This window comes from Miscanthus floridulus, chromosome 18, assembly GCF_019320115.1.
Source record: "Miscanthus floridulus cultivar M001 chromosome 18, ASM1932011v1, whole genome shotgun sequence".
NCBI lineage: Eukaryota > Viridiplantae > Streptophyta > Magnoliopsida > Poales > Poaceae > Miscanthus > Miscanthus floridulus.
Genome location: NC_089597.1, coordinates 5,614,237 through 5,632,073, shown reverse-complemented (window position 1 = coordinate 5,632,073; position 17,837 = coordinate 5,614,237). Strand labels below are relative to the sequence as shown.

The window sequence follows — 17,837 nt, the reverse complement described above, 5'->3', positions numbered from 1 at the left end:
TTCACCCAAGCAATAATAGAGAGCTTCAAATGGTCTTGGATGGCTCGGACTGGGGGAGGAAGAAAGGTGGATATATAGCGTGGACATTTAGTACCGCTTGGTGGCTCAGTCCAGGACTAAAGGTGACCCTTTAGTCCCGGTTGGAGCCACCACCTGAGACTAAAGATGCGCGGGACCTTTAGTCCCGGTTGATAGCTCCTTCAGTCCCGGTTGGAGTCCACCAACTAGGACTAAAGATCACTCTACGGTCGTATTCGTGGACCCGTGACCTTTAGTCCCGGTTGGAGTCATCAACCAGGACTAAAAGTCCCTTTGTGGCCCTAATCGTTGGACCCAGGGCTAATGCTGACAATAATCCTAGGCCACAATACGACCAGGACTAAAGCTAAAATCCAAAGGTCTCTACTAGTGAGAGAAGATCCGCCCTAAACCTGAAGGACTCCATTCACTGTGGGCAACGGCAATCCGCCCTAACGGGAGCAGCCTCGATCTGCGCTGCTCCGACCTTCCGACGACGCATTGTGAAAGACGCTCCGATCTACCCCCGTGCTGCCGTGCATTTTGCCATCGCTAGCCTTCACGTGCACCGAAAATTAAGGGTATGCAGCCAGGTGAGTGAGCCGCTGCATACCAGCACCAATTCAATATCAAAGTTATTTGGTTTTAGATCTTTGTTTATTAGAACGAGCAATTTTGTCAGATCTGATGTTCACTGCCTTGACATTTCAATCATGTGATTTATCCAATCATATTTCGACTGGATTGATGAGTACAATTGTTATTGCCAAACACGAGATGATGGGGCGGAGGTCCCTTTGGTTGCCCCAACAGTAACTGCTAGACCATATGCATCTTTAATTCTTTATTACCAGTCTCTTCGTCTTCGCCAAGACGCCAACAAACAAGTGACTATTACCAATTTTTAATGGTGCTGGCTACTGCAGGTTGAAACAAGCAAGCTTTCTTACTTTGTTGGTCTTTCTTAGCATGGACCTTCTTACTTCTTACTAGAGGTACTAGCGGCCCTGGGTTCAGCTCGAAATGGAGACTGGATATCAGCTATATCCTAGCTACTTCGTCTTCAAAAGTGCTAGTAAACGGATTGCCGGGTGAAAGTTTTAAACATGATAGGGGGTTAAGACAAGGGGACCCCCTTTCACCGCTCCTATTCATTCTCTCCATTGATCCACTACATCGACTAATCGAGAAGGCTGCTCAGAAAGGAATTCTGCAGCCGGTCCTACCTAAAGCAGCAAGTCTCAGATGCTCTCTCTATGCGGATGACACAGCAGTCTTTGCCGCACCGGTTGCTTCCGAGCTCGACCGTCTTCACCGACTGCTAATGTTCTTCGGGGAATGTTCAGGACTTAAAGTCAACATATCAAAAACGGAAATTTTCCCTATAAGATTGGAATTGCATGCGGTAAATCAACTTATCCAGAATTTTCTAGGCAAAGTTTGTAAATTTCCGGAGAAATACCTTGTTCTCCCTTTGCACACTTGCAAGCTGCGCAAGGTTGAGGTACAACCCATGATTGACAAAATTGGATCTCGGCTGCCAGGATGGAATGGGAAACTTCTGTCCACCGCAGGCAGGGAAACTTTAGTAAAAACGGTGCTGTCTTCTGAGCTGATATACCACTTAACTGTCTTCCCGGAGCCGAAATGGCTCATCAAAAGGATTGACCGCCTACGGAGGAGTTTTTTATGGCGAGGACAGACGCCGGACAAAGTTTATGGTGGACACTCTTTAATAAACTGGCCAACAACTTGTCGAGCCAAAGAAAAAGGTGGGCTTGGTGTCCCTAGTCTCGATCGTTTTGCCTGTGCTTTAAGACTCAGATGGATGTGGTACCAGTGGAAAGAGAAGGACAGAGCTTGGGCAAACCTAGATGTACCTTGTGATCAGGAGGATCGGGACCTTTTCAACGCCTCAACCCTGGTAACGGTGGGGAATGGAAAAACTACTAGTTTTTGGCAGTCCTCTTGGTTAGAAGGAACAGCTCCGAAGAATATTGCTCCAACTCTCTTTAAGAAGACCAAAAGAAGAAGCATCAGGGTCAACAAAGCCATCGAACGAAACAAATGGGTTGATCATGTTTCACCTATAACCTTTCGACAAGAGTTAACTGAATTTGTCGCTCTTTGGGAAGTCATCAGGGGAATCAGATTGGATAATTCTAGGGAGGACTCAATACGCTGGCGGTGGACTGCAGATGGAGAATATACTACAAAGAGTGCCTACCGTATTCAGTTTGAGGGCACCTTCAGTAAGATGAGAATCATGCCGATTTGGAAGGCGAAAGCTAAACCTAAGTGTCGTTTTTTCACCTGGACACTGCAACCAAGACAAGTGGCACTGCTATAAAAAAAATCCTACAACCAAGACAATTCGGCAACATCAATTGGTGTCAACTAGTCCTGAAAGTTTTCACTAGTCTTGTGGTGGTGTCTGTCTTGCTGGTTCCCGAGTTAGGCTTCTGTTTGGTGCTCCGTTTTCCTCTTGGTTGTTTTTTTTTCTGTAGTTGCACCCGGAGGTCGCCCTGGTTTAGCCTTTCCTGTGATCGGAGGATCTTTGGTGGTAGCTGTGTTGTTCTGGATACTGGCTGAACCAGGGGTCTGCTCTTGTAAATTTTTTTTGTAACTCTTTTTCCATTTTCCTTGTCTAATAAAATGCCCGGCAAAGCTCTTGCCGCCCTTTTGAAAAAATATATTTTCTATTTTTCACTTTTATTGCAGATCTTTGTGCAAAGGAGTCTGACATCCTCAATAGGAGCAAAGATATGTGATATATCTGCCAGTTACCGTTCTATATTTTTTTCGATGGGGATCATATAGATTTTAGTCTACTTTTTAAATATGGATTTTAGTCTACTTTTTAAATATAGATTAGTAGTGTATTCACATTACACAAAAACAATGCTTGTTGTGTCTCTTTTGGTTATGTGATTGGCAAGGTCTGTTTATCTGATCATCTTTCTTTTACGATAATCATGGGATTATCGTAAATCTGCATCATAAGTATCTTCAATCGTCCTTAGCTGCCATATAGTAAATTTAAACATATATAAATTTTGCTCTTTCTAGCATGATTGTTTATAATTATTCAAGATTGTAGAGTTTCCGGGTTTTCTTGCTTGTTAGATGATTATACTATTCTATATTACTATTTTAGATGATTTCAGGAGATGATGCTTTGGGGGAAATTACTAGGCAGCATCCGTGTTTTTAGTGTATATAGCAGCCTTTGGCATGGTCGATCGATCTCGTCCCTGTTACAATTATGCTCAGGCTCCATTTTGTGTTGTCTTCCACTAATTTTTTGTTCACGTAAATGTAAACAGATCAATCTAGAGCTAGCTTATTTTTACATGTTCAGCTGTGTTTTCCAAGTTGAAATTCCCAGGAGTTTTCATTAAAATTGTCCGTGCTGCAGCCAAGACTTCCCAGACGACAGCAGCTTTCAGCCTTTTAAGAACGTTATAAAGCGTCATATTATTTAAGTTTGTTCATATTTTTGGTGATTTCAGGCAATGAGAGTTCCCAGATAGTAGCTGCTTACTTTACAGACCAGCAAACAGGAGTACTGCTAGTGCTAACTAGGCACCAGGTTCCCGGACAGGCGGACAGTAGTGCCCAAAATAGAATGTGCAAGAAAATGAAATAAATTTAGATATTGTAAACTTCAGTTACCTTTGAGATGGCACATGTAGTTTCACAATGTATAAGGATGGTATATTGTATTTTGCATACTGTATCTAATACTATCTCTCGGAGTTTGAGCGAATATGATCAAAGAGAAATTGTTTCAATTTGAATTCAGACAAGGGGCCGGTCGCAGTTGATACAACCCATATTTCCTAATTAGTGCACGTGTATCGTCACTAAACCATCATATAAATAACTGTGATAATTTCATGATACCGTTGTGGTAAATTGATCATATATTTCGTGCCAAATACCAAATAAATTGAATTATCATAACACACACACACACACGAGTAATTAACCTCACAGCACAAACGTGTTATTATATTTAATTTGTCATATGATCAGCAATATTTTGAAATAAATTGAACTTACAATAAAAGATTCAATACATGAATTCTTCAAAACGGTCAAACTCGTCAAGCCAGCAAGCTCCAAAGATATACATATAAAACACCGATCGAAGAAACAAGGACTGAAAGCAACGACGTCTGAATTAACGCAACCACGTCCGGCCTGCATGCAGATCGACGACGACGTCCCATGCAGATGGGCCTGCAGCTCTGCCGGGCTGGATCCAAACAGCTAGTCCCATGCAGCCTGCAGATCGAATCATTTCTGCAGCAGCTCGGCGCGCTCGGTGCAGGACACGTCCGCCCTGTTGCTGTCCGCCTTGTCGTCCGGGTCCCCGCCGACGATGACTGGTGCGCAGTAGTACGTGGTCTGCGGAGCCGACTTGTTGAACCCGGACACCACCTCCGTGATGAGATCGCCCTCTATCCGCATCGTCACGCCGCCGACGATGCCGTCGCCGCTGTACAGCATCGCGAAGTAGGGCGGGTGTACAGCGTCGGACGTCAGGTGCAGCTGCAGGTCGGTTTCCACCGTACCCAGCTGCTCCACGGTCTTCGACTTGCTGAGTGAGAAGAAGACGAAGGAGTCGGCGGCGGGGTTCGACGACGTCGCCCGCGAGTCGTTGCCGAACAGGTACACGGTGATGTTGGTGTAGTACATGCGGACGCGGCCGCTGGGGTTGTAGAAGCGGACTTTCACATCTAGGACTATCTCGGCATTCTTCGCCGGCGACGGCGACTGCGACAGCGGCTTGTTGAAGAAGGGAAGTGAGCCCCCGACGACCGATACAGACAGCACCTCAGGGCGGAGAACCACCTTGATGGCGTGCACTGTAACGGCAACGATGAGAACGGTCATCACCAAGGCCTAGCCATCGGAATGTCGTCGTTGATTTCTCGCTGTCACCGTCAGCTGCCATTGTAAGACGACTTAACAGCTAGCTTTGTCGACTTATTGCTCAAAAGAAAAATATTTTTTTGACTTCTACGACGTCTACGTGGACCTAGCTAGCTAGAGAAATGAGCTAGTCTGCTTGGTTCACCGACACAGCGACCTATTTATAGATCTGTACGTGTTTTGGAAAGGCCATCCATAGTTCAATATACTACAGAACTGGCAAATGACAAACATGTATTTGTCGAATTCTATGTATTTCGACGCGCGCACACACATAATTTCTGTTTTGTACCAGGCCATAAAATAACTTAATATACTAATTTACGATATTATTGTAATTCCCTCTTCAGTGATTTAATCGCTCTATTCCAAGTTATAAAACGTTTTGTCATTTTTAGATAAGTAGATTTTACTATGTATCTAGATATACATTTATGTCTAGATACATAGTAAAATCAATGCATCTAGAAAAGTCAAAATGTATTATAATTTGGAATGCAGGGAGTACTAATTTAGCATAGCATATTACTAGCTATTTTGTTTGATTTAAAGAGCTTATTACTATTCTGGTTTACACATTAAATTTCTTCTTCTAACAACTTCTATGTACTAAATATATCTATATTCGATATGAAAACTGCTACACTATACATCATATTTTACCTTTCTACACTACCGGAAACCGGCACTTTGCCGAGTGCCGGAAGCTTTGCCGAGTGTATTTTATCGGGCACTCGGTAAAGATGGCTTTGCCGAGTGTTTTTATTTTTTTGCACTCGGCAAAGATGTATTTTGCCGAGTGCCATTTTTCGGCACTCGGCAAAATGCGTCTTTGCCGAGTGCCTTTTTCTGGCACTCGGCAAATATGTATTTTGCCGAGTGCCATTTTTTGGCACTCGGCAAAATACATTCTTTGCCGAGTGCCTTTTTTTGGCACATCGGCAAAGAGGCATTTTGCCGAGTGCCATTTTTTTTGGCACTCGGCAAAATGCGTCTTTGCCGAGTGTCTTTTTTTGGCACTCGGCAAAGAGGTATTTTGCCGTGTGCATTTTTTTTGGCCCTCGGCAAATTATTTTTTCAAAGCGATTTTTGAGGCCTGAAATGAATTCAAATGAAAAACTTTTCAACTACAAAGTTGCATAACTTCTCAAGATCTACAAAGTTTATTTTGGTCATTTCTTCATTTGACAAAACGACAATAACGTTGTTCATAAAATCTAAATCTCTCTCATATGTCTCATATTAGTTTCATGAAAGTAGAAGAGGGATATATAAGATTTGTGAATAATGTTACTACCACTATGTCGGATGAACAAATGACCAAAATAAACTTTGTAGATCTTGAGAAGTTATGAAATTTTGTAGTTGGCAACTATTTTGATTTGAAATCATCTTGTCATGCAAAAACTGGCGTTTGAATTTGAAAATTTGAAAATTTGAATTTTTCAAAAGACCTCGAATGGAAAAACTTCCTAAACGAAAATTGTAGATCTCCAAAAGTTATGAAACTATGTAGTTGACAACTTTTTGATTTCAAATCATCTTATCATGCAAAACTACGTTTGAATCTCTCAAATTTAAAATTGAATTTTTCAAACGACCTCGGATGAAAAAACTTCCTAAATGAAAATTGTAGATCTCTAAAAGTTATGAAACTTTATAGTTTGACCACTTTTTGATTTGAATTCGTTTAGGGCCTCAAACAAGCAATTTACTCTCGGTTTAGTATAATATATGAGGATAGATAACGGATTTTAGACAACAGTGACTAGTCACTGGTGGAGACATGAGATCTAGTCCCAGTTGGGAACTAGCTCTACTCCCGGTTTCTCAAACGGGATTAGCAATCCAGGAGTAAAGGTTGGGACCTTTAGTCCCGGGCACATAACTGGGACTAAAGGTTCATCCCAGGAGAAAAAATAAACGAAATACCAGGGAGACCTCTCTTGCGGTGTATGAGATTCGTACTCACGGACCTCTCTCCTCGCGCATAAACTCATTACCAACTCAGCTGTACACCACATGTGACAGAGTCCTGGACACTCTTCTTTTGAATTGACCCATTGGGTACCTTTAGTCCCGGGTGAAAGACCTTTAATCCAGGTTGGTGATACCAACCGGGACTAAAAGGTCACCCTTTAGTCCCGGTTGGTGTTACCAACCGGGACTAAAGGTTGAAGGACCTTTAGTCCGGGTTGGTAACACCAACCGAGACTAAAAGGTTGACCTTTAGTTCCGGTTTTAGGCTCCAACCGGGACTAAAGGTGGCATGCTGCGAAAGCCTGCCAGGATAGGAGCCTTTAGTCCCGGTTGGTAGCTCCAACCGAGACTAATTCTCCCTCTACTCCCGGACGCAAAAAAATATCGAGACTAAAGCCCAAAATCGAAGTAGATGAAAGGTCATTTCTCTACTAGTGAGTGTAGTGCAGTGGTAGAGCAGCAGACATGCGAGGGAGAGGTCGTGAGTTCGAATCCCACCGGCCGCGTTAGCCGCGAATTTTGCGCAAAAAATACAGCGACTTCGATGGCCGGTGGCGCTGGACGGACGGGCGCTGGCCGGTGGCGGCCTTCCCCGAAAAAAAAATTTGCTATTATTTTTGGGTTTTTTCGCATTTTCATTTTGCCAAGTATAAATCTTTGCCGAGTGCCGGGCTTTGCCGAGTGCCCGACAAAAAGCACTCGGCAAAGGCTTCTTTGCCGATTAATTCTTTGCCGAGTGCCCTTTGCCGAGTGCAGCACTCGGCAAAGCCTTTGCCGAGTGCCGCAGACACTCGGCAAAGTACCAGTTTCCCGTAGTGCTACTAGTATGAATTACATTCTTGATATATCAAGTCAAACATAAAATTGTCGTATAGACTAGGTTAGGCCTTGCTTGGACCCATGAAACCCCAAACCAAGTTTAGGGACCCAAATGTATCGATTTGGAAGTTCGTGGACCGTGATAACACCGTCGGCCAAGTTTAGGGACTGGCGATGATCATCTTAGAAGTTCGTGGACTGGAATGTTACAGCTAGCCAAGTTTAATTAAGGACCCACATATATCAGTTTGAAAGTTCGTGGATCGGGATGGCACTGCAGGACAAATTTAGGGACTCCGGTGGTGAATTTTACTCTTATAAAGCATTTGATGAACATATGTGAATGCACGCATCTTGTGCCCACCGATTGGGCCAGGGAAGCTTGGCCACAACCTGCTAGGTATGAACAAGATGCATGCCCCAGGCCTTTGATCCTGTCATCTAGTCATCATATCATCCAGCAAAGTGCAAAGGTGCCCTAGTACAGTTCACCAACATATATATACGTTATATATTCTCTCCTCAACGCTGCAGCTATGGCAAAGTATAAAAGGTGTCGATCGGTTGGTAAATCAGTGTAGTGCATACAATGTACGGTGGTTCGCTACTTCCTTTTCTTTGTCATGTGATTGTTTCACCTTTTGTCTCTCGGTCCCTCCTGCTGCTTCTTCTTCTTTCCCTTTGGAAAAGCTACCTCGTAGAGAACACGATGCACCGAGCAAGTAATAATCTCCTAGAGCAGATAGATCTCATCGAGTAAACTTCAAGTGCGGACACACTTGTTGGGGTGGAGGCGTACACTACAGTAACTCAGAGATTACTGGACGATATGAAAGAGTAACAGATATTACTGTACATATATATTTCTTGAACTACGATAATTCAGAGATTACTCAATGCTGGGTAAGCAGAAAAGATATGATTACTCCATACGTTTTTAAAGAAAGTTCTATGTTTAATTCTTAATTCTTAAATATTTTCATATATCAACACCAAATTAGATTTGAAGGTGACAAAATCTACTGATGATCGATTAAAGAGTCTTTATTCAGAATATATGTCTAGTAGGGAGCAAAGCACAAATAAGAAGGCAAATTTGGAAATGGCAGAATATATTGATCGATTAAAGAGTCTTACTTTATTCGACATGCATGCTGCTGGTCCAAACTCAAGACATTTGATTCTTCTCTTTAAAAAAACATTTCAGCTCCTGAGAAGCCATCCAGGACGCAATCGGCAATCCAAGAATCAGTTGCAGTGAAAGGTCACAAAGAGTCCAGAGATGTTGAGGCAACAGATCAGATAGATCTACCTCCGATCCACACGGAGAAATCATCGAGTGCTGTTTGGGTTGTTGGGCTGGTGCACTTGACGTTGATGTCGGTGGCGCCGCCGCTGCATGTGGGGTCCAAGCCCATGGCGATAGAGTGATTCTAGAAGGAAACCTTACTCTATGGTACTCCCTCTGTTCCAAATTGCATGAAGTTTTGACTTTTCGAGATACATTGCTTTTACCATATACCTAGACATGGTGTAGCAAAAGTTATGTGTCTAAAAAAACCAAAACGTCTTATAATTTAGAAGAGAACCAGGGAAAAAAATTTCGGCGAAATTTCGCGAAATTCGCTTCTTTCGACCCGGGGCGAAATTGGCCCATTTGGATTTGAAATCTCGGCCCATTTAAAACAGACCCGGTCCCTATCGATACAGCAGCCCAAGCCCATTCTACTGCTAACCCTAACTCCCCCAAATATGCAATCGGCAGCCTAGAGTTTCATTTTTCCTTCTCCTCGTTCACTTTGGTGGCGGCTGCTTGGTCCGTGCGACCGCGCCGTGTGAGCGCGAGCGCCCCAGCAGGGTGCCCATCCCCAGCGCCGGTGGGGCTCAACAGGGTAGAAGAGAGCACACACGTTGTGTGTGGCAAGGCGAGGAATCACGGGCGCGGCAGTGCGAGCTCGCTGCGAGACAGTGACGCTTGGCAGGGAGAGGCGGAGGGCGGGAGCAGGCGGCACTCAGACTCAGTTCGGCGGCGGCGCTCAAGATGTCATCATCGCTTCCTCCTCCTACAAGGTATGCCATCCCGAGATAATGTCGTTCAGAATTTCAGATCCCCAAAACAGTAATTAGAAATTGTGGATTATGGAACCATGTCTGATTTGGTTAATTTTGATTGTGTATTCGACTCTATTCCCATGAAACAAGTAAGATAGGAGTTGCATTTTTCACTCGATTGCAAAAGCATGTCTCGATCTAGGTAATGTATGCACAATGCATGGTAGTAGTCTGATCCCTGATGCTCTGTTCCATTTCTAGCAGAGCTGGAGCTGTTTCTCCAGCGGTGCTTATTGATGTGGACTGCAGCACCCACTCCTGCTGCCATAGGTAAAATTATGTTTGGAAATTTGTATTAGTAGTTGCATATTATTTACTGAAGCCAATGTCTTTGAATGGTCTTTTGTGCAGGTCAAGTAAAAGATGACAACATATTCAATGTGTGGAATTATGGTTTTAGTGTTGGACAAGGATTTAGATGTGGGTTTTGTGGCGCTACCAAGAGATCTGGAGGTGCAACGAGACTAACACAGCATCTAGCTGGGGTGCCAGGTGATGTCGCTTTTTGCGAGAAGGTGCCAAGTGATGTGAAGCATGCTATGTGGAGAAAGCATAAAGAATCTAAGGATAGGAAGAAAGATTTAAAGAGGACCAAAAAGAGGTTGGAAAATACTCTTGTGAGTGAGATGGGTGGAAAAAGAAGTATTTATGTGGCAAGCGATGAGGAGGAGCAGCAGACGCGCTTGTTAATGGCATTATCAAGACAAGATAATGATTTGCAACAAGAAGTGAATATGAGGCAGGCCTCATATGAGCATGGATCTGGTAGTTCATCTGCCCCAGCAGCTAGTAGCGGATCATGCAGGAGACCTCCTACTGTACAGCCAAGGATTGACTCATTTGTTACATCTTCTAGTTCTGTCCAACCTAGGATTGACACCACCTTGAAGGAAGGAGTGGTGGAAAAACTTGCACAAGCTTGGTCCAAATGGTTTCATGCAAATGACATTGCAGGGGTAAAAGCTAATTGTCCTTATTTTCGAGCAGCAATGAGGTTGACTCAAGAGTTAGGAACAACAAGTAGGTTGTTCAGTGGGAGTGACATCGATGGCCCATGTTTGGATGCTAACTATAAAAGCATTGAGGAGGCTGTTGAGGTCTTTAAAAGGGATTGGAAGAAATATGGTGTTACAGTCATGTGTGACTCATGGACAGGTATGACAAGCATGAGTATTATCAACTTCATGGTGTATTGCCATGGGCGCATATTCTTCCATAAGGCTATCAATGCAAGTGAGCACATCCAAAATGCAGGTAATTTATGTCGTTTTGTATGTCTTGCAGATTATCTTTCATGATTCGTATGTGCTCTAATTTTTGTGTCTTTGCATGTCTTGCAGAATATTTGTATACACACATTAAGAAAGTGGTAGATGACATTGGCCCTGAGAATATTGTGCAGCTTGTCATTGACAATGGGGCAAATTACAAGAAAGCATGTGCCAAGCTTATTGACGAGTACCCCCGTATTGTTTGGCAGCCATGTGCCGCTCATACAATCAACCTAATGTTGAAGGATATTGGTAAATTCTCTAAGGTTGATGATATTGTCTCCAGTGCCAAAAAAATGTACCAATTTCCTACATAGCCACAATAGGCTGCATAATGAGATGAAAAGAAGGATTGGAGGGGAGATAGTTCGATGGAATGCAACCAGATTTGGAACTGTCTTCATGTTCCTCCAGAGTTTGTGGGATAGGAAAGATAAATTCCAACAGTGGATGGTCTCTGATGAGTGGAGGAACAGTGCTTGGAACAATGAGCCTGGCTTCAAGTATGTTGATAGCTGTATGACAAGTTCTCAGTGGTGGGATGATGTCAAGGTTGTCTTAGATACAATTGGCCCACTCTATTCAGTACTTCGCTATGTGGATGGAGATGAGGGGACAGTTGCTGGAATAATGCCAAGATTGTTGAGTGCCATTAGGGAGATGGAGGATCTATTTAGGTGAGGGGACACATAGATGCAACAGATATATGAGAGTGATTAAGGAGAGGGTTCAATATCTCTATGATGACACATTCATTGTTGCTGGTAAGGAAAAACAATTTATTCATGTCTAGTTTTCATTGGAAAACAGCATACTAATGTGTTCTCTATGCTTGCAGCTGCTGTCCTTGATGCAGTAGGGCACTATCAACTCTGGCTTCATGAAAATAACAGGTATTTGAGAGCTCTCGAAGAGGCAATTGAAAGGCTAGCTGAATCGGTCGAGGATGGGGTTGAAGCAATAAGACAAATTCGTACCTTTATATCCTATGAGAGAAAATTTGATGGAAAATTAGCAAAGGGTGCAGTAGGCAAAATGCCTGCAGGTAAATTTTTTAATCACGGCTATCTCAATTTTTTGTATGCTCCTTCTGAATACATCATGTACCTCTTATTATTTTGTATGCTCCTTATGAATATATCATGTACCTCTTATTTTCAGCTGATTGGTGGGAATTATTTGGTGGTGATACACCAGAGCTGCAGAAGTTTGCCATTCGTATTGTTTCGCAGTGTGTCTCATCTAGTGGGTGTGAGCGGAATTGGGGTACTTTTGCACTAGTTCATACAAAACTGAGAAACCGCCTTGGTTATGAGAAGTGCGAAAGCTTGTGTATGTACGCCACAATTTAAAGCAACGTCTCAAGCAAGGTGTAGGAAAAATCAAACAGAAGAGAAAGAGGCTGATCCATGTGCTCTGTTGATGGATTGCACATTATTTGATGAATCAAACTCAATCATGGATTGGTTGAACAGGCCAAAAATTGTAGATGATGATCTTTGTCTTGAAGAATTGCTTGGTCGGTCAAAGAAGAGGAAAATTCTTGCTTTACAGAGGGCTAATAGGAGGAGAAAAGGTAAGAGGGTTGTTGAAGATGAAGAAGAAGACTTTGTAGAAACTGAAAACGGCACAGATGATAGCAGTCCTCATGGCAGCCCTGCTTATGCAGAATCTGCTGATAGTAGCTCAGCGAATGACACAGACAATGAACCAGAGCATAGGGATGGCAATTACTCATGTGTGAATTTACTTCTTTTCTTTTTGACCAAAGACAAAGAGGCTAATGTGTTTAATTATTTCAATAGGTGATACTCTGGGCACACACCAACAATTTGAAGAGCAACCAGAGGACGATAAGAAGGGGACCGCCGGACAAATTTAGGGACCGGTGGTGAATTTTACTCTTATAAAGCATTTGTTGAACATATGTGAATGCACGCATCTTGTGCCCACCGATTGGGCCAGGGAAGCTCGGCCACAACCTGCTGCTAGGTATGAACAAGATGCATGCCCCAGGCCTTTGATCCTGTCATCTAGTCATCATATCAGCCAGCAAAGTGCAAAGGTGCCCTAGTACAGTTCACCAACATATATATACGTTATATATTCTCTCCTCAACGCTGCAGCTATGGCAAAGTATAAAAGGTGTCGATCGGTGGTAAATCAGTGTAGTGCATACAATGTACGGTGGTTCGCTACTTCCTTTTCTTTGTCATGTGATTGTTTCACCTTTTGTCTCTCGGTCCCTCCTGCTGCTTCTTCTTCTTTCCCTTTAGAAAAGCTACCTCGTAGAGAACACGATGCACCGAGCAAGTAATATTCTCCTAGAGCAGATAGATCTCATCGAGTAAACTTCAAGTGCGGACACACTTGTTGGGGTGGAGGCGTACACTACAGTAACTCAGAGATTACTGGACGATATGAAAGAGTAACAGATATTACTGTACATATATATTTCTTGAACTACGATAATTCAGAGATTACTCAATGGGTAAGCAGAAAAGATATGATTACTCAATGGGCAACACACTACTCAGTATAGTGAAACAGTAGGCGGCAAGCAGACAGATCACAGTAATTTGGCATCAAGCACTTCCTCTTGAGTCCATAAACATATGTATAAAAACGATTTCAGGTTTGTGCATTCCCTTTTAGATTTTCATCAAGTGTAGCACACTGAAGTTGTGTTCAGTAGAGGAAGCAAATTGAAGCCATTCCCAAAATTGGTTCGAAGTAACCAAAGAAGTTATAAACTGAAAATATAGACAGATTGAAATTTTCCTTATACTGAATGTCATAAAACTTTCATCAAGCTTTCGAAATGTCTGAATCCACACGTATGAGGTTGAGCATCTAATAACTACATCCCTCAAAATTTCAACAGGTCTAAATTGATATCCGTTTAAGTTATTCAAAAGTAAATCCCAGGTCATCAATTTGTTGCGAAGATCCCCTGACACGGTCGCTGTGGGTGAGGATGGGATCTCATGGCCGGTTACTCCTTGGGCGGGCAGATCCTGCTAAGCACGGTGGTGCCGATACCCTGAAGCCGGCGACAGCAAGCCCTTGCAGGTGAGCATCGGTGAGACCCTGCAGGCTGCAGCGGCCGAAGGCAGTACCTCCGAATCCAAGGTGGCTGGTGGTGCGCCCCGTGAAGGCGGGCGACGTCGGCTATACCAGCAACTGACTATGTTGTGAGGCCCTTACACACGGGCGCCAGCGATCACCTGCAGATGGTCAGCGTCGAGCCCTTGTAGGCGTCCGGCGGTGAGACCAGGACAGGCGGCCATCGCAGTGGCGCTCCGTGTATGCAGGCAGTAGTGGCGAGCCCTTATTCCGTTTGAGCGTCCAGTTCATGTGATGGGAAAAGAGGAAGATCCACGGTAAAAAGATTAGACTACCCATAATTACTCAAATTTAATTCTTTTCACATCAAATGGCTGAAAAATTTTATTTAGAGAGGAACCAGTGGTTCCTCCCAAGCACCGTAACAAACCTCCTAGCCCACGTATTTTTTGTTCTGGTCCACAACTTAAGTTCCTCTATATTGGTTCTTTCTATTTTATAACCATAAGATCTATCTAAATGGATGGCTCTTCTTTTTTCCAAGCATCGTAAAATTTCACAATTTAGAATGGAGGGAGTAGGTAGCAACTGTTTACGTTTTTTTCTTTTTTGAAATTAGACAACTGTTGAAATTTGGTAACTTGCACTATAATAATAGGGGATGCTTCGTAGTTGGTATTATATTTGTTTTGTTTTTCTTTTGAGGAATCGGGAGGGCCAGAGGCCCCTGCTCTTTAAAAATATATGTATATATATAAAGATAAAATACAATGGTTAAAAAACAAAGGACACTGCAAGTCCCCTGCTCAAGAGACCAAAAAAATAAAGAAAGAAGTTGTGAGGAAATTGAAGTTACACAAGATTTTCTATCCATGAGCTTAACTGCGGTGCTATTTTTCTCTTTGCTCTGTATAACAACAGACACAACTCTGAAGTGAAAGCTTTTGCAATTCTCAAAGTTTGGTTGAATCCCTTTGAAGATGAAGTCATTTCTAGCCATCTGGATGGTCCACCACATAACGATGGCCGAGCTAGTGCAGCACCTTTGTGTGCGTCTTCAGTCTTCAGACGCCTCTGATCAAGAGCAGACCCAGGTTGAGGAAGTCCAAATTCCAGTCTGGAAATTTCTCGCTCAGGCGCAGCAGTCGTCTTGCCGCCAAGCCGAGGGCGGCAAACCCAACACTGCAGGCTCAGAATGTCCTCATGGTAAAGTTGGGTTTGGCCTCCGCCACGCGATCAGTGGACTCGGAGGCTTTCAAGAAGTTCGACTCGCTCTTTGCTGAGCCTCTTTCGGGTTCCAAACATGAGGGCCCCGTGTTGTTGGCGTCACGTCGTCGGCGTCACGTTGGCCCTGATCCAGTACACCCACTGGGGCCCCGTGTTGTTGCTCACGTCGACGAACATGCTCTGGTACCTCACCGCCGCCCGCCGGCTGGTGTTGTTGGAGGCGAGGGTGAGGTTGAGGAGAACGCCGCCGTCGCCAGCATACGACTGCAGGCGGTGGCTACTCGCGTTGGTGACGGAGAAGTGGATGCGCGCGGGGCTCTGCATGATGAAGAAGATGGTGACGACGACAGCCGCGGCCAGGGTCGCCAGTCAGACATACCGTTTCTTGGCTGCAGCACCCTGTTCATCTTCTCCAGAACGCCACCAACAACAGCCATTAGACAGACGCAACAACTGAACTCATGATGTCGCGAGGAGAAGGGGGGCGGGAGCCCAGTTTCGCCTCCACTAGGCTCCGCCCCTGGCCGCTGCTATATTTTTTGTGCATGCATGCATGATGCATCTCAAATGCAAAAGGTAGCATGTTCATCACGAGTTTACTCTGCATAGGTGATGCATCAATCATATGGTCAGTGGTCACTCGATCCACTACTATAGATTGCTCAGGTTCGCTCAGGTTCCAAACCCCCCCCCCCCCCCCACCCACCACCGCACTACCGGAAACAGTAAAATTACCGAGTGCCTGAGGGTTTGCCGAGTGCATTTTATCAGACACTCGGCAAATATCTAATTTACCGAATGTATTTAATGAAATGCTCGGCAAACATACAACACTCAGCAAAACCCACCTTTACCGAGTGTCTAATAAAAAACACTTGGCAAACTACAACAAAACGCTCAGCAAGACACTTGGCAAAGTGGAGTCATGTGCGCTGGGCGTGCGGCGGCCATGTGACGGCCGTTGGGTGCGCCGCCCTGCCATTAGAACTTTGCCGACTGTCCGTTAGAGACACTCGGCAAAGCCAAGGTTTGCCGTGTGTTTTTGGTTGACACTCGGCAACCTAATATTTTTGCCGAGTGTTTTTGTTTGACACTCGGCAAAATGATGTTGTTGCCGAGTGTTTTTTATTGGCACTCGAGAAAATAATAATTTTTTCCTCTCCTGCCCTCCAAACTTTTTTTGCTCTCCACATACAACATGTGGTACTACATGTTAAAATTTGGCATATTTCTCGATCTGTTTGCTATATTTAATTAATTTATTGCATTTAGAGGAATTTTTTGGTTTAAGTCAAATTTGAACTGCAAGTGATTCAAATGATGGAATAAATTCAGTGGAGAAATCATATTCATGTTATTGAGTCCATTTTGTGGGCCTTACTCATGAAATGAAAAGAATTTTCAAACATTTTGTTCAGGAAACACGACCACGAACTGGTGGCCGAATGGTTTTTAAATTTAAAAAAAAAAGCAAACGAAGTCTGAAAATTGACGAGATTTGTCAAAATCTCATGATATCATATGTGGAGACTATGAAAAAAAATTGAGAAGGTTTCGCACAATTTGTCACGTACGACCTTTACAAACCGAAGCATCTCCGAAGAAGAATCATAGCATTGAGAAGGATCCGGTAAGATTTGGAGTGAAAATGACGGTCGAATTTGGGTTTGACTTCAAAACTTTTTGTATAGGCAATAGACAACATAGATTGGTTCACGTCAAATTTTGGTAATTTTTCGGATCCGTTTGATAATTGTCATTTGTTAACTGCAATTATAGAATTTTAATTGATATATATTGAATTTGAGCTATAACTGCATGAAATAATGGATTAATATTCGTAGAAAAATCAAATATGCATTGTTGAGTGAATTTGACAAGGTATTTTTAAATTACATCATAACAAATTTAGTAAAACACGTTAGGAAGGAGGATGGGTGGGCATGAAATATCAATTTATTTTGCCGAGTGTTAACTGTACGACACTCGGCAAACAAAATAGTTGCCGAGTGTCATATAGTGGACACTCGGCAAAATACCCAAGCCAGCCCCACTTACCAGTACCGTACTGGTTGGGAAATTGAAAAAAAACAATGCCGAGTGTTTTGGATCTAGCACTCGGCATACCCTTTGGTTTTTACCTAATCCGGCCGCACACTTACACACACACTCACCCGCACACGCACGCACACCGGACCGCCCTCCGCGCCGCCGGCGCGACACCCACCACCCCGCGCCGCCAGACCGCCCTCGGCCGCCGGGCCGCCACCCCTCGCAGCCGGGCCGCCACCCTCCGCCGCCGGACGGCCGCCCCCTGCTGCCGGACCCCCGCCTTCCCGTGCCGCCGCCGCCGACCCCCCGCCTTCCCGGCGCGACTCCAGGCCCCCAGGCGCGACTTCCGGC

At 44.0% G+C, this 17,837-nt stretch overlaps 3 protein-coding genes across 3 annotated transcripts; 2 read left to right on the top strand and 1 right to left on the bottom strand.

Moving 5' to 3' along the window:
- Positions 1-4,016: 4,016 nt before the first annotated feature.
- LOC136519422 (uncharacterized) lies at positions 4,017-4,968 on the bottom strand. Its single transcript, XM_066512825.1, has one exon. It carries the CDS (start codon positions 4,918-4,920, stop codon positions 4,321-4,323), a length of 600 nt encoding a protein of 199 aa, XP_066368922.1. The 5' UTR covers positions 4,921-4,968; the 3' UTR covers positions 4,017-4,320.
- Positions 4,969-9,846: 4,878 nt separating this feature from the next.
- Positions 9,847-13,304, top strand: LOC136523199 (uncharacterized). The gene is made up of 6 exons (XM_066516965.1): positions 9,847-9,877; positions 10,075-10,140; positions 10,222-11,124; positions 11,211-11,905; positions 11,980-12,186; positions 12,303-13,304. The coding sequence occupies exons 1-4, from the start codon at positions 9,847-9,849 to the stop codon at positions 11,456-11,458; spliced, it is 1,248 nt and encodes a 415-aa protein (XP_066373062.1). The 3' UTR covers positions 11,459-11,905; positions 11,980-12,186; positions 12,303-13,304.
- On the top strand, positions 11,592-13,023 carry LOC136523198 (uncharacterized). The gene is made up of 5 exons (XM_066516963.1): positions 11,592-11,818; positions 12,035-12,186; positions 12,303-12,372; positions 12,617-12,867; positions 12,947-13,023. Exons 1-5 carry the CDS (start codon positions 11,592-11,594, stop codon positions 13,021-13,023), a joined length of 777 nt encoding a protein of 258 aa, XP_066373060.1.
- Positions 13,305-17,837: the final 4,533 nt, after the last annotated feature.

What these genes read in the sequence shown, in the direction of transcription:
- LOC136523198 (XM_066516963.1), top strand. Translation starts at nt 11,592, where the DNA reads ATGGTCTCTGATGAGTGGAGGAACAGTGCTTGGAACAATGAGCCTGGC. An exon ending in GAGATGGAGGATCTATTTAG is followed by an intron (nt 11,819 to 12,034) that starts GTGAGGGGACAC and finishes TGAAAATAACAG; the next exon opens with GTATTTGAGAGCTCTCGAAG. An exon ending in AGTAGGCAAAATGCCTGCAG is followed by an intron (nt 12,187 to 12,302) that starts GTAAATTTTTTA and finishes TCTTATTTTCAG; the next exon opens with CTGATTGGTGGGAATTATTT.
- LOC136523199 (XM_066516965.1), top strand. Translation starts at nt 9,847, where the DNA reads ATGTCGTTCAGAATTTCAGATCCCCAAAACA. An exon ending in AATTTCAGATCCCCAAAACA is followed by an intron (nt 9,878 to 10,074) that starts GTAATTAGAAAT and finishes CATTTCTAGCAG; the next exon opens with AGCTGGAGCTGTTTCTCCAG. An exon ending in TGAGCACATCCAAAATGCAG is followed by an intron (nt 11,125 to 11,210) that starts GTAATTTATGTC and finishes CATGTCTTGCAG; the next exon opens with AATATTTGTATACACACATT.
- LOC136519422 (XM_066512825.1), bottom strand. Translation starts at nt 4,920, where the DNA reads ATGACCGTTCTCATCGTTGCCGTTACAGTGCACGCCATCAAGGTGGTT.